This window comes from Mesoplodon bidens (assembly GCF_964165515.1).
Source record: "Mesoplodon bidens genome assembly, chromosome: 3".
In the NCBI taxonomy this organism is placed as follows: domain Eukaryota; kingdom Metazoa; phylum Chordata; class Mammalia; order Artiodactyla; family Ziphiidae; genus Mesoplodon; species Mesoplodon bidens.
The window spans coordinates 101,534,593-101,551,374 of NC_138178.1; the positions used below are offsets into that span (position 1 = coordinate 101,534,593).

General features: G+C 40.4%; 1 protein-coding gene across 3 annotated transcripts in view; it reads left to right on the forward strand.

The window, feature by feature from the left end:
- Positions 1 to 16,782, forward strand: part of RYR3 (ryanodine receptor 3) — a gene marked incomplete at its 5' end in the record, with an annotated part of 572,808 nt that overhangs the window by 295,519 nt on the left and 260,507 nt on the right. For all 3 annotated transcript variants that reach the window (XM_081227519.1, XM_081227518.1, XM_081227520.1), the window contains 2 exons: positions 8,382 to 8,555; positions 12,463 to 12,584. In XM_081227519.1, coding sequence (XP_081083645.1) covers positions 8,382 to 8,555; positions 12,463 to 12,584 — 296 coding nt within the window. The remainder of the gene's footprint in view (positions 1 to 8,381; positions 8,556 to 12,462; positions 12,585 to 16,782) is intronic.

A 16,782-nucleotide genomic window follows, 5' to 3' on the forward strand; every position in this document is an offset into this window, starting at 1 on the left:
TAGTCACTGATCATTGGGGAATATGTGCTATTTTAACTATGAGCTCTTGGTAATCAGTGTAATTATTCATATTTAACAGCTGTAGTGTGTAATATTTCTATTTTGCTGCATTGCCTATGGTTATAGAGCAGGCTAGAGATGAAAACTTTGGTGTATTTTAAATCCATCTACTGGCTTGAGTGTCTATACAACTCTGGATATTTTTGAAATGAAAATCAAATATCCATTGTTTTATAAAATAAATGCATTTTTGACCACTTGCCTATTAAGAATCCTAAAGTATCAAATTCTATTTTCCCACTGACTTTTGTTATAAAATCAGCAATAAGTTCCTTTGGAAATGTTCATTTTGAGAAATAAGTCATATTTAACAATCCAGCCGGTGTTTCAACATATATTTAAAATAAGAATGTTCCTGCAATATATTAACATTGCTCAAAATGATCCTTAAATGTGTGCAAAATAACTAATTTTGCTTTTATGAAGATTTGAAGGAAAGAAATAGGAGCTGAAATAAATATATATATATATATTTGAAGGAAAAAAATTACTCAGCTATATATATTTGTTCCTTCAATTTATGTTTGTTAAGTAATTGATAATTCTCTGTATTAGGAATCCAAAATTAATTGTCATCTGGCCCATGCCCTTCATTCTCTTATAACCTGGCAAAAGGAAAATATCATTTAAACAAGCACGTTTACATTGTGATGTGCTAAGTACTCAACAGAGGGATGAGACTGTGCTGGGGAAATACAGCAGGAGAGACTAATTCTGCCTTCACAGAGAAGGTGGCACCTGAGCAGGGTATTAAAGGGTGAGTAGGAGTTTGGGGCCATGGGAAGAGCACAGTCTCTGGAGTTGGACTTCCTGGTTTAAATCTTGGCTCTTTCACTACTTCTTAAATGACCTTGGACAAATTACTTGTTTCTCTGTACCTTCATTTTCTCCTCTGTAAAACTGGGATAATATTTGTAGCTACATCAGAGGCCGTTATGAAGAGTTAGTGTATGTAAGGAACTTAGAGCACTGCCTTACACATGGGAAGAGCTTAGTGCATGTGCTCCTGTTGTTCCATCATTAAGAATGACAGTAAAGTTGGCACAGCGGAGGGAACAGTGTGCTACATTTTTATTCTGTAAAAATGCAAAATGCCACCTAGCTAATGATTTTACAAATGAGCAATTTAACACAAGATGTAGAGAAGAAATGGAAATAGGGTAGAATCATACAGAGGCCCTGATTGATGAGGAGGAGACAGAGTTACCAGGCCACTTCCTGAGTCGCTCTGTGACAGGCACCTCAGGTAATCACCAAGTGGACACCTTGGTGCACAAGCAACTCCTTTTTCCATACTAGACAGTAAGTTTCGTGAAACAGTGGCAATTGAAGAATGAAACCCATTGACTGTAACACACAACTGAGGAGGCCATAAAAAACTAATACAACAGTTGCTGCATGGGACTAGCTCCCGACCTGCTCCAAGAGTCTGTTTCCTCTGCTGATTTCTGTGAAAGATACTTATATGATTTTTTTTAGTTATTTCTGAGCTATACATTTTAAAGTAATAACTAGAATTATGACTTATAACATTATACCAGAACATATAAGATTTTTAGAAATTTCATGTAATGTCTGAAACATTTATATTAACATATTTCCATACAAATAACCCAAAGAAAGTTTAGTATTAGTTGTTTGTTTGTTTGTTTGTTTATACTGCAGGTTCTTATTAGTCATCAGTTTTATACACATCAGTGTATACATGTCAGTCCCACTCACCCAATTCAGCACACCACCACCCCACCCCACTGCGGTTTTCCCCCCTTGGTGTCCGTATGTTTGTTCTCTACATCTGTGTCTCAGCTTCTGCCCTGCAAACCAGTTCATCCGTACCATTTTTCTAGGTTCCACATACATGCATTAATATACGATATTTGTTTTTCTCTTTCTGACTTACTTCACTCTCTATGACAGTCTCTAGGTCCATCCACGTCTCAACAAATGACTCAATTTCGTTCCTTTTTATGGCTGAGTAATATTCCATTGTATATATGTACCACATCTTCTTTATCCATTCGCCTGTCAATGGGCATTTAGGTTGCTTCCATGACTTGGCTATTGTAAATAGTGCTGCAGTGAACATTGGTGTGCATGTGTCTTTTTGAATTACGGTTTTCTCTGGGTATATGCCCAGTAGTGGGATTGCTGGATCGTATGGTAATTCTACTTTTAGATTTTTAAGGAACCTCCATACTGTTCTGCATAGTGGCTGTATCAATTTACCTTCCCACCAACAGTGCAAGAGGGTTCCCTTTTCTCCACACCCTCTGCAGCATTTGTTGTTTGTAGATTTTCTGATGATGCCCATTCTAACTGGTGTGAGGTGATACCTCATTGTAGTTTTGATTTGCATTTCTCTAATAATTAGTGATGGTGAGCAGCTTTTCATGTGCTTTTTGGCCATCTGTATGTCTTCTTTGGAGAAATGTCTATTTAGGTCTTCTGCCCATTTTTGGATTGGGTTATTGTTTTCTTTAATATTGAGCTGCATGAGCTGCTTATATATTTTGGAGATTAATCCTTTATCTGTTGATTCGTTTGCAAATATTTTTCCCATTCTGAGGGTTGTCTTTTCGTCTTGTTTATGGTTTCCTTTGCTGTGCAAAAGCTTTGAAGTTTCATTTGGTGCCATTTGTTTTTATTTCCATTACTCTAGGAGGTGGATCAAAAAAGATCTTGCTGTGATTTATGTCAAAGAGTGTTCTTCCTATGTTTTCCTCTAAGAGTTTTGTAGTGTCTGATCTTACATTTAGGTCTCTAATCCATTTTGAGTTTATTTTTGTGTATGGTGTTAGGGAGTGTTCTAATTTCATTCTTTTACATGTAGCTGTCCAGGTTTCCCAGCACCACTTACTGAAGAGACTGTCTTTTCTCCATTGTATATCTTTGCCTCCTTTCTCATAGATTAGTTGACCATAGGTGCGTGGGTTTATCTCTGGGCTTTCTATCTTGTTCCATTGATCTACATTTCTGTTTTTGTTCCAGTACCATACTGTCTCGATTACTCCAGCTCCATTTTTTTCCCTCAAGACTGCTTTGGCTATTCGGGTCTTTTGTGTCTCCATACAAATTTTAAGATTTTTTGTTTTAGTTCTGTGAAAAATGCCATTGGTAATTTGATAGGGATTGCATTGAATCTGTAGATTGCTTTGGGTAGTATAGTCATTTTCACAGTATTGATTCTTCCAATCAAAGAACATGGTATATCTCTCCATCTGTTGGTATCATCTTTAATTTCTTTCATCAGTGTCTTATAGTTTTCTGCATACAGGTCTTTTGTCTCCTTAGGTAGGTTTATTCCTAGGTATTTTATTCTTTTTGTTGCAATGGTAAATCAGAGTGTTTCCATAATTTCTCTTTCAGATTTTTCATCATTAGTGTATAGGAATGCAAGAGATTTCTGTGCGTTAATTTTCTATCATGCAACTTTACCAAATTTATTGATTAGCTCTAGTAGTTTTCTGGTGGAATTTTTAGGATTCTCTATGTATAGTATCATGTCATCTGCAAACAGTGACAGTTTTGCTTCTTCTTTTCCAATTTGTATTCCTTTTATTTCTTTTTCTTCTCTGATTGCCATGGCTAAGACTTGCAAAACTATGTTGAATAATAGTGGTGAGAGTGGACATCCTTGTCTCATTCCTGATCTTACAGGGAATGCTTTCAGTTTTTCACCATTGAAAATAATGTTTGCTGTGGGTTTGTCGTATATGGCCTTTATTATGTTGAGGTAGGTTCCCTCTATGACCACTTTCTGCAGAGTTTTTATCATAAATTGGTGTTGAATTTTGTCAAAAGCTTTTTCTGCATCTATTGAGATGATCATATGGTTTTTATTCTTCAATTTGTTAATATGGTGTTTCACATTGATTGATTTGTGTATATTGAAGAATCCATGCATCCCTGGGATAAATCCCAGTTGATCGTGGTGGATGATCCTTTTAATGTGTTGTTGGATTCTGTTTGCTAGTATTTTGTTGAGGATTTTTGCATCTATATTTTTTGGTGATATTGGTCAGTAATTTTCTTTTTTTGTAGTATCTTTGTCTGGTTTTGGTATCAGGGTGATGTTGGCCCCATAGAATGAGTTTGGGAGTGTTCCTTCCTCTGCAAGTTTTTGGAAGAGTTGGAGAAGGATGGATGTTAGCTATTCTCTAAATGTTTGGTAGAATTCACCTATGAGGCCATCTTGTCCTGGACTTTTCTTTGTTGGAAGATTTTTTTTTTTTTTTTGCGGTACGCGGGCCTCTCACTGTTGTGGCCTCTCCTGTTGTGGAGCACAGGCTCCAGACACGCAGGCTCAGCAGCCATGGCTCATGGGCCTAGCTGCTCCATGGCATGTGGGATCTTCCCGGCCTGGGGCACAAACCCATGTCCCCTGCATCGGCAGGCGGACTCTCAACCACTGTGCCACCAGGGAAGCCCTGTTGGAAGAGTTTTAATCACAGTTTCAATTTCATTACTTGTGATTGGTCTGTTCATATTTTCTGCTTCTTCCTGGTTCAGTCTTGGAAGGTTATACCTTTCTAAGAATTTGTCCATTTTTTCCAGGTTGTGCATTTTATTGGCATAGAGTTGCTTGTAGTAGTCTCTTAGGAAGCTTTGTATTTTGGCAGTATCTGTTGTAACTTTTCCTTTTTCATTTCTAATTTTATTCATTTGAGTCCTCTCCCTGTTTTTCTTGATGAGTCTGGCTAAAAGCTACCAGCTTTAGTTTTATTGATCTTTGTTATTGTTTTCTTTGTTTCTATTTCATTGATTTCTGCTCTGATCTTTGTGATTTCTTTCCTTCTGCTAACTTTGGGTTTTGTTTGTTCTTCTTTCTCTAGTTCCTTTAGGTGTAAGGTTAGATTGTTTACTTGAGATTTTTCTTGTTTCTTGAGGTAGGCTTGTATAGCTATAAACTTCCCTCTTAGAACTGCTTTTGCTGCATCCCATTGGTTTTGGATTGTTGTGTTTTCATTGTCATTTGTTTCTAGGTATTTTTTGATTTTCTCTTTGATTTCTTCAGTGATCTCTTGGTTGGTTAGTAACATATCGTTTAGCCTCCATGTGTTTGTGTTTTTTACATTTTTCCCCCTGTAATTCATTTCTAATCTCATAGCGTTTTGGTCAGGAAAGATGCTTAATATGATTTCAATTTTCTTAAATTTACTGAGGCTTGATTTGTGACCCAAGATGTGATCTATCCTTGAGAATGTTCTGTGTGCACTTGAGAAGAAAGTGTAATCTGCTGTTTTTGGATGAAATGTCCTATAAATATCAGTCAAATCTATCTGGTCTGTTGTGTCTTTTTTTTTTTTTTTTTTTTTTTTTGCTGTACGCGGGCCTCTCACTGCTGTGGCCTCTCCCGTTGCGGAACACAGGCTCCGGACGCACAGGCTCAGTGGCCATGGCTCATGGGCCCAGCTGCTCCGCGGCATGTGGGATCTTCCCGGACCGGGGCACGAACCCGTGTCCCCTGCATCGGCAGGCGGACTCTCAACCACTGCGCCACCAGGGAAGCCCCTGTTGTGTCATTTAATGCTTGTGTTTGCTTATTAATTTTCTGTTTGGATGTTCTGTCCATTGGTGTAAGTGAGGTGTTAAAGTCCCCCACTATTATTGTGTTACTGTCGATTTCCTCTTTCATAGCTGTTAGCAGTTGCCTTATATATTGAGGTGCTCCTATGTTGGGTGCATATATATTTATAATTGTTATATCTTCTTCTTGGATTGATCATTATGTAGTGTCCTTCCTTGTCTCTTGTAACATTCTTTATTTTAAAGTCTATTTTATCTGATATGACTATAGCTACTCCAGCTTTCTTTTGATTTCCATTTGCATGGAATATCTTTTTCCATCCCTTCACTTTCAGGCTGTATGTGTCCCTAGGTCTGAAGTGGGTCTCTTGTAGACAGCATATATATGGGTCTTGTTTTGTATCCATTCAGCAAGCCTGTGTCTTTTGGTTGGAGCATTTAATCCATTCACATTTAAGGTAATTATCTATATGTATGTTCCTATGACCATTTTCTTAATTGTTTTGGGTTTGTTTTTGTGGATCCTTTTCTTGTCTTGTGTTTCTCACTTAGAGAAGTTCTTTTAGCATTTGTTGTAGAGCTGGTTTGGTGGTGCTGAATTCTCTTAGCTTTTGCTTGTCTGTAAAGCTTTTGACTTCTCCATCGAATCTGAATGAGATCCTTGCCAGGTAGAGTGATCTTGGTGTAGGTTCTTCCCTTTCATCACTTTAAGTATATCATGCCACTCCCTTCTGGCTTGTAGAGTTTCTGCTGAGAAGTCAGCTGTTAACCTTATGGGAGTTCCTTTGTATGTTGTTTGTCCTTTTTCCCTTGCTGCTTTCAATAGTTTGTCTTTGTCTTTAATATTTTCCAATTTGATTACTATGTGTCTCTGTGTGTTTCTCCTTGGGTTTATCCTGTATGGGACTCACTGCACTTCCTGGACTTGGGTGGCTATTTCCTTTCCCACGTTAGGGACGTTTTCGACTATAATCCCTTCAGATATTTTCTCGGGTCCTTTCTCTCTCTCTTCTCCTTCTGGCACCCCTATATTGCTAATGTTGTTGTGTTTAATGTTGTCTCAGAGGTCTCTTAGGCTGTCTTCATTTCTTTTCATTCTTTTTTCTTTATTCTGTTCCACGGCAGTGAATTCCACCATTCTGTCTTCCAGGTCACTTATCTGTTCTTCTGCCTCAGTTATTCTGCTATTGATTCCTTCTAGTGTAGTTTTCATTTCAGTTACTGTATTGTTCATCTCTGTTTGCTTGTTCTTTAATTCTTCTAGGTCTTTGTTCAACATTTCTTGCATCTTCTTGATCTTTGCCTCCATTCTTTTTCCGAGGTCCTGGATCATCTTCACTATCATTATTCTGAATTCTTTTTCTGGAAGGTTGCCTATCTCCATTTCATTTAGCTGTTTTTCTGGGGTTTTATCTTGTTCCTTCATCTGGTACATAGCCTTCTGCCTTTTCATCTTGTCTGTCTTTCTGTGAATGTGGTTTTTGTTCCACAGGCCGCAGGAGTGTAGTTCTTCTTGCTTCTGCTGTCTGCCCTCTGGTGGATGAGGCTATCTAAGAGGCTTGTGTAAGTTTCCTGATGGGAGGGATTGGTGGTGGGTGGAGCTGACTGTTGCTCTGGTGGGCAGAGCTCAGTAAAAGTTTAATCTGCTTGACTGTTGATGGGTGGGGCTGGGTTCCCTCCCTGTTGGTTGTTTGGCCTGAGGCAACCCAACACTGGAGCCTACCTGGGCTCTTTGGTGGGGCTAATGACAGGCTCTGGGAGGGCTCACGCCAAGGAGTACTTCCCAGAACTTCTGCTGCCAGTGTCCTTATCCCCATGGTGAGCCACAGCCACACAGCCACCCCCCACCTCTGCAGGAGACCCTCCAACGCTAGCAGCTAGGTCTGGTTCAGTCTCCCCTGGGGTCACTGCTCCTTCCCCTGGGTCCCGATGCACACACTACTTTGTGTGTGCCCTCCAAGTGTGGAGTATCTGTTTCCCCCTGTCCTGTCAAAGTCTTGCAATCAATTCCCACTAGACTTGAAAGTCTGATTCTCTAGGAATTCCTCCTCCTGTTGCTGGACCCCCAGGTTGGGAATCCTGACATGGGGCTCATAACCTTCACTCCAGTGGGTGCACTTCTCTGGTATAAGTGTTCTCCGGTCTGTGAGTCACCCACCCAGCAGTTATGGGATTTGATTTTACTGTGATTTTGCCCCTCCTACCATCTCACTGTGGCTTCTCCTTTGTCTTTGGATGTGCGATATCTTTTTTGGTGAGTTCCAGTGTCTCCCTGTCAATGATGGTCCAGCAGCTAGTTGTGATTCTGGTGTTCTCGCAAGAGGGAGTGAGAGCACGTCCTTCTACTCTGCCATCTTGGTCCTGTCTCCATACTTATATGATTTTAACAGATATATTTAAAGCTCTGAGTCAGGGCATTTATATAACATAACTATTAAAATCATGGAAGATACAGTTTGCTGAAAATAAGTTATTTGGCCAGTAAAGCATTAGTTATTAAGGTATCTAAGTCGGGATGAAGAAAGTAGAAAATATAATGGAGAATTATATAAAACCAGAACCAAAGAGTGATTAAATAATCACTAAAGTATCCAAAACTTGAAATCCATTGATTTTACAATTAGCAGCAGATAAAGGAAGCAAGCCTTTCTGAAGTCCTGGCTTGGACAAGCACATCATGATTATCCTGGTAATCGGTTCCCTGGCTTACAAATTCTGCACAGGTGACTTGCTTTATACATTGCATTTCTATTTAATCAGACATGCCTATCTTTGTTTCATTTTCTGTGAAATAGGAAATCAAGGAGAAACTGGATTCCAGTCACAAGCGAGATATAGAAGGCATGGGAGTCCCAGAAATCAAGTACGGAGACTCTGTCTGCTTTGTCCAACATATAGCCAGTGGTCTCTGGGTGACCTACAAAGCACAGGATGCCAAGACATCCCGCCTGGGACCTCTGAAAAGAAAGGTGAGGGGTTAGAAAGCCTGGAAGCAACTAGGCAGGAGAAGTGATTGTGAGAATCAGGTGAACATGTTGTATGTTTACTTCTTACTATTCTTACTATTCTGACGAGTTATTTCTGTGACAGATTGTGTAGCCTAATGTGGTTACTCTGACCTCATATTCAGTGGGGAAAATAAAGAGCTACATAGATGACAGATCTGTGAGGAGGGGGTAGAATATGTTCCATGTGCTCTAAAACCTGAACTAAATGACTTTTGGTGGTATGCTGTTTTGGGAGTATCCACATCATTGCGCCTTTCATTTAAGTGGATAATTGAGTTGTTATGCAGTTTTCATAATATACAGACTAAATAGAATCTCTACAAAGAAAAACACAGATTGCATGATAACAAGCGCACAGGAACCAACGTGCAGAAAGATGAGATACTGTGGAATCATACTCTATTCACGGAGAATGAATGCAGATCTGAGTGGTCTGTCACAGCCTGCTACAGTGGGAAATCTGGCTTGGATACATACAACATCTTTTTTCCAGAAAGTCAATTGCCATAATAGAGTTTCTTTTGATAGGAACCAGAAAATAGATGTTCCCGGCATGGTACTTTTTTTTTTTTTTTTTTTTTTGAAAACCCTTAACAAAACATGGGTTTGGGTAGTCAAGGAGTCCCATAATAAGGTTCTAGGAAGCAGTGTACACTATATTTTCTATATGTCAGCCTAATGGGAGGTGATGAAAAGTTTCCCAGAATGCTGGTTATTGTAAGAAAGGAGGTTGGGAGGAAACCATAAAGTAATAAATAGCTTATTTTTGTATAAAGTAAAACATACCAGGAAAATATCCAGAAAGGGAAAATAAAATTACAAAGAGGAGATAGAAAATAGAATAGGGCTTCCCTGGTGGCGCAGTGGTTGAGAGTCCGCCTGCCGATGCAGGGGACACGGGTTCGTGCCCCGGTTCGGGAAGATCCCACATGCTGTGGAGCGGCTGGGCCCGTGAGCCATGGCCGCTGAGCCTGGCGTCCGGAGCCTGTGCTCCACAAGGGGAGAGGCCACAACAGTGAGAGGCCCACATACAGCCAAAAAAAAAAAAAAAAAAAAAAAGAAAATAGAATAAGTAAGAGGCCACAAAGACTAGCTTGTATGAATCCAGCCCTTCCTCTGCCAACAATTATAAAGGCTGGATTAAACACAGAAACAAACCATTTGAAGGCTTCCACAAGCAAGACACCCAGGACATGGGTACTAAAAATCCCAAATAGAATGTAAGTGCACTAAGGTGAGTTCCTCCTTTATCACCACTTTCCCCTCAGCATTTTGCTGAGTTACAGCACAAGGAGTGGGGTCTTCTGTTAGTTTCACTGGGCTGGAGAGACATATTTGTGATAAGGTCAGCTGAGGTTTCTGGGACTTGAGGGGCCACATTCCCCAGTGGAGGAAACTATAGAAACATGAACCTGAAATTCTATATGCAGTTTCCCCTAGCATTTTAAGCTGACTGTGGATAGAGTATGAAGCTAAGATAGCGAACTGAAAGTGCTAGCTATGGTGGAAAAGAGCGAAGCAGAGATGTGGACAGTATGACAGTACTAGGAGACAGAGGTGGGGAATCGAAGTCCCTCAAGCTGGAGTGGCCCCTGAAAATACAGTAGGTTTTCAACTGAATCCCCAAAAGGGCTCTAACCCAGGAGTAAAGGCTGCACCCTGGAAATAAGGGCAAATTGAAAATCGATGCCAAAGGCCCATCATCTACCCTAACAGCCAATGAGAAGAAAATTAAATCCTCTAAAGAGTATGATAATATCATATAGAGTTTCCACAATTTTTCATACCTACTAAGATATTTAAGAAAGCAGAATTTGTGGATCTTGGCTGTAATTCTGTGTGGGTGGGGACACAGTTGAAGGACCCTGTCAACTAGGAGAGATCCCAGTTTACGGTGTTGATTTATTGTGCCTACCCCTGACTTTTTCTTCTGGCCATAGTCCAGAGGTCCATTTAATTGCTGGAGTGTGCATGTGAATTTGGGAGATGCTTCCAGAAACTCTCTCTAAATGGTGCCATAATGCTCAGCCCTTGATAGGGCTGCCCAGCTCCATTTCGCGAGGAGCCAGTTAAGTTCCCCTCTATAAATACAAAGAATGTCCAATCTGTGTTAAGCATTTTATGAAACAAAATGGGAATTTAGAAAAACCAGTGGGAAACAGACACAGTGAAAAACCTGACGAATGATACTTCACCTTAAAGGAAGTACCTTCTTTCCATCTTGGGCTTCTGCTCTCTGCTCTTGGGTTATGGAATTCCTCTGAGAGAAAAAGGACCTTAGGACCTGAGCTGCAGCGATGAATAGGATACATAATAACAACATTCTAACAGCTGCATTTCCCCCATTTCTCATTACTTGCTTGTTTGTTTGGCTGGTTTGAATGTGTTATCTGAACAAGCAAAACCTAAGGTCTTTAGGGACTGACCCAAAAGCTGGGACTGAGGCCAGAGTAAACCTAGTGAGATGTATTGCCAAATCTAAATGCAACATTGGTAAGCAGTTGCTGGGAAGTTCGGACAAAGTAACGTTTTGAAAGAGTTGGTGAATCCAATAGTAAGGGCATCCTTTGCTAATGCTTAAGCTACTGTATATAGATGGCATGCAAGGTCTTTTTTCGAAAATGAACATAAACTTGTACAAGCCAGCATTCTACTTCCTGTGTGAATTCATTAAATCAGGATATGCTTTCAAAAGAATATAAAATAAGGAAGAGATTTTCACATGGAAAGGAAAATAAGTTGTTTCTTTGTGCTAAAAATGAGATAACAAAAATCCTTATTCTAAGGATATTTTTTGGAGCCACGTATTTAATTGTCATAGAGACTGACTGACCCCCATCCCCCTTCCCCAGGACCTACAAATGGCCTCCCCTCACTTACTCACCATCCAGAGGAAACCATGCCAGGAACTTGAATCACGATTTGACCCTGACTTGAACCAGAGTCAAACCATCCCCGTTAATAACAGTATATATTTGGCCCTTCTAGAGAAAAAAACAGCTGACCTCCATGCCAAAAGATGCCAGCCCCACCCAAAAATTCTATCATGATGTCACTGGTGAGCAATAAGTATACTAGCTTCCAGACAACTGATCTGAGATCGGTAATATATTTCCCCTTATAACAAATATGCATCCAGTACCTTTTATATTCTAGGAAACATGCTAAATGACTTACATGTAAATCATCGAATCCTCTAAATAACCCTCTAAGTCCACCTGCAGATGGTGAAGTCAAAGCAGAGATTTGCCCAAGGTCACACAGCTGGGATGTGGCCTAGCAGGATTAGAACTCAGGTCAGCTGATACCCCAGCCCAGGCTTTCAAACCCCCTCTATAGCCTCCATGAGAAGCAAACTACCATCTCGAGCTGCTTCCCCAGTTCTACGGTCAGCTAACTCAGTGTAGCTGTCATTCAGGAGAGAAAGCCATGCCTGATCCCAGTAGAGGTTTTATTTTAACTTGTCTTTCTTCTTTCTTGGTTTATCTCTGGAGGAAAAGGCTCTGAACAAAGTGATTTTTCTCCTCTCCAAGGATAAGGTTTTGTGTTCATTTTAAGAGAAAAATCTATCATAAAATATGTTTTCACCCTTTCAAATTGGCCATCTAGGCCCAAGGAATTTATTGTAACTCAACATCACAGTGGCACATAAAGTTTCATTTTCATCAAAGCACCGTGTCTCAGGAATGAGTCATACGTCAGCAATAGGGAGTATGGGGAAAATAACTTTGTTAATGTCCCACTTTCAAAATGGGCCTGTGGGGAACTTGACTGGGGAGAAGGAGTACAAGGGATGAGGGAAATACTGCCAGAAACGTTGACTCTCCAGCTGTGTAACCTGGAACTGGTGTCCTTGGCTCTGGGGTAGGTCATACTCCATCAGGAAGGCCACATGGATGACGGGTTAACACTGCAGAGATGCCAGCATGAGGAGTCCCAGGCTGCCCGGATCATCCGGAACACGACCGCTTTATTCAGCCAGTTTGTAAGGTAGGTGAGCTCCTTCCCTTTCTCTGCTCGTCAGTTTCTATTTTGTGGCCATCCAATCCCACCAACCACCCCCTTTGAATACTATGAATTTTCGGGAAATAAGTATGCACCAGCAAAGAGTTTTGCCAGAAAGAGCTTTAGATTGAAACTTATTTCCCAGTAGGTAAGCTCCTCCCAGCTTCACTCTTGGCCCAACAGATGCCTGAGCAGCATTAGTTATTCAGGTTGGTGTCACAAACACCCAAGGTCTTCTCATGAAAATTAAGTGGAAAGAGCTGGAGTGCTTTAAGTCCCATTTGTATTAGTGCGTGAAGAGGGGAGGAGAGAGGAGTAATGGATCCACACTCTCTGTGCCATTTAGAAAGGCTTTCTACATCATTCAGAATTGTTGCTGTGCTTTGGTTCCAAGGAGATTTACATGGAAGGCTTGGGTTACCCACCTACGGCTGGGAATTAAATGGGGGAAAGTAACTTAGCCTGCTTGGATCATAATTCCTCCAGCCTCAACAGTGCTGCCCAAACAGAACTCTGTGGATTGTGTTCACCAATCACCACGAGGAATGGATTCTGTTGTAAACAGTGCAGTGTTGCAAGCCATCCTTCTCTCATAGGAAAATCTCTAAAGCCTAGAGGGTTTCAATTGAGTGTGTGAATTTGCATGAAATGAGAAAAATTTTTTATACCTTTATTTTCCTTCCTGTTGAACCACTGTGATCCAAGGGATGTGTGTTAATTAGGATACAGGCCAAGCTGCCATTGTGGTTCAGAATAAACTTTTATTTCTTTTTCAAGTAATAGTATAGGGGAGGCAAGTGGTTTGGGGAAAACAGACCATGCTGCTACTGGGGCTCAGTTTTCTTCTTTGAGATCTCCTACAGGTTCTTTAAGTATGTCCCAGGACCAACCCAGCAGCATCACCTGGGAACTTGTTAAAAATATAAATTCTTGGGTTTTACCCCCGACAGACCTACTGAATCAGACACCTAGAAAAAACTAGGTACCTCAGAAAAACTGAGTTTTAATGGGCCCTCCAGTTAATGCTGATGTTTGCTAAAGTTTACAAACCACTGCCCTGGAGTAAAGGTCTTAACCTTGGCCGGATGTTAGATTCATCTGGGAAGCTTTTAACACCCTGATGCCCAGGTGGCATCTCCAAACAATTGCATCAGAGTCTCTGGGGTGGGATCCAAACACCAGCTTTTTATTAGCACTCCCCAGAAAATTCTTATATTCAGCCACAGTTGAGAACCAACTGTGCTGGTATATATTCTTCATCCATGTGATTAAAAATAGCTTACTAGGGCTTCCCTGGTGGCGCAGTGGTTGAGAATCTGCCTGACAATGCAGCGGACATGGGTTCGAGCCCTGGTCTGGGAAGATCCCACATGCCGCGGAGCAACTGGGCCTGTGAGCCACAGTTGCTGAAGCTGCGCGTCTGGAGCCTGTGCTCCGCAACAAGAGAGGCCGCGATAGTGAGAGGCCGCGATAGTGAGAGGCCCGCCCACCGCGATGAAGAGTGGCACCCACTCGCCGCAACTAGAGAAAGCCCTCACACAGAAACGAAGACCCAACACGGCCATTAATTAATTAATTAATTAATTTTAAAAAATAGCTTACTAATACCATGTCTAAGGTCCATCTTGAAAAGATGGGAAGAGAGAGGAAGTAGAGTGTAAGCCATTTCTTTTTTTAAAAAATATAACCCAGAGTTAGATCACCTTATCTTGCATTCTATTGTCTAACAGTAGTAACATGGCCACATCTAGCTGAAGGAAGGCTGAGAAATATCACCTCTGGTTGGTTGACTATGTACAACTCAGGGGTCCTGATACTAAATTGAAGGCAAGTAGACAATAGGGGTATTCCTGCTACAGGATGGGACTGAGACCTGCAAGTCAATGATCTTTTGTCTGCTTTTGGCTCTGCCACTGGTTTTCTGTGAACCTTGAGCAAAATATTTCCTCTTGTTGTTTTTTTTTTTTTTTTTTTTGCGGTACACGGGCCTCTCACTCTTGTGGCCTCTCCCGTTGCGGAGCACAGGCTCCAGACGCGCCGGTTCAGCGGCCATGGCTCACGGGCCCAGCCGCTCCGCGGCACGTGGGATCTTCCCGGACCGGGGCACGAGCCCCTATCCCCTGCATCAGCAGGCGGACTCTCAACCACTGTGCCACCAGGGAAGCCCTTTCCTCCTTTTTATTCTACATTACATCCAGACTGTTCTCCTTCTTCAAAGAAAGAGCCAAAGAACGAACGGCTTGGTATGGGCAGAAAAAATTAGCTACATGTACACATGAAATTTTCATATAGTCTGGGCTATGACCACAGCCATCACCATAGGGAGTGGATGGTTTTATTAATCTGGCCCTCAATTCTCTCAGCCTCTGTCCTTATATCTTTCTTAAGTCAGGGGCCCCTACCTCACACATATACAAAAATTAATTCAAAATGCATTAAAGACCTAATTGTAGGACCTTAAACTATAAAACCTGGAGAAGAAAACATAGGCTCAAATCAGCATGACCTTGAATTAGGCAATGGTTTCTTCAATATGGTACCGAAAACAAAACCTACAGAAGAAAATGTAGATAGATTGGACTTTATCAGAATTAAAAGCTTTTTTTGCTGTGACGGGCACCATTAAGAAAGTGAAAAAACAACCCATGATATGGCAGAGAATATTTGCGAATCATAGATTTGATAAGGGATTTGTATCTAGAATAAAGAACACTCACAACTCAGCATTAAGAAGACAAATGGAACCAATTTGAAAATGGGTGAAGGATCTAAATAGACATTTCTCCAAAGAAGATATATAAATGGCCAATAAGCACATGAAAAGATGTTCAATACCATCAGCTATCAGAAAAATGCAAATCAGAACCACAGTGATATAACGCTTTATTCTCACTAGGATGGCTATAATCAAAAAGACTGTCAATTAGAAGTGTGGGATAGGATGTGGAGAAATTGGAACCTTCATACACTGCTGGTGGGAATGTAAAATGTTGCAGCCACTTTGGAATACAGTCCAGGAATTCCTCAAAGTGTTAAACATAGAGTTACTGTATGACTCAACAATTTCATTCCTGGGTATACGCCCAAGAGATATGAAACATACGCACACACAAAAACTTGTATACAAATGTTCAAAGCAGCATTACTCATAATAGCCCAAAAGCGGAAACAACCTAAACATCTATCAGGTGATGAATGCATAAATAAAAGGTGCTATATCCATACAATGGAATATTATATGTCCATGAAAAGGAATGAAGGACTGATATACACTACAACATAAATGAACCTTAAAAACATTATGCTCAGTGAAAGAAGCCAGTCACAAAAGAACACATACTGTATTATTGCATGTATATGAAATATCCAGAAGAGAAATATCTGTAGAGATAGAAAAGACATCTGTGGTTGCCTAGGGCTGGGGTGGCAGCAGGTGAAAAGAGGAGTGACTACTAATGGGTGTGGGATTTGGGGGAAAGCTGAGGAAAAATTCTAAAGTTGATTTAGGTGATTGTTGCACAACTCTGTAAATATACTAAAAACCATTAAACCATTAAATTGTACCCTTTAAATAGATGACTGTATGATATGTGAATTATATTTCAATAAAGCTGTTATTTTAAGAAAATCAGTGCAAGTTACATGCCAAACAATCGGAAAATTATTTTTAAACAGCTTTATTGGGTTTATAATTTACATATCATAAAATTCATCCCTTTAAGTGTACAGCTCAGTGAATTTTAATAAATTTACGGAGCCGTACAGCCATTGCCGCAATTCAGTTTTAGAACATTTTCATCGCCCCGGAAGGATTCTTATGCCCGTTGCAATTTATACTAGTTGCCACCCCCAGCCTTAGGCAACCAATCATCTATTTCTATCACATTTTAATGCATTAAATTGATAAATCACACAATATATGATGTTTTGAATCTGGCCTTTTCATTTGGCATTACATTTTTGAGGTTCATCCCTGTTGCAGTACATAATGGTGTTCTGTTCCTTTCTATTGCTGAAGAGTATTTCTGTGTATGTGTTTTATATATATATATACATATATATATAAATCGTACACACATATGTACACATAAAGGTACATATGTATGTATATACATGAACGTGTGTGTATACATATATATATAGAGAGAGAGGATACACACATACAGGTATACTCATGTCACAT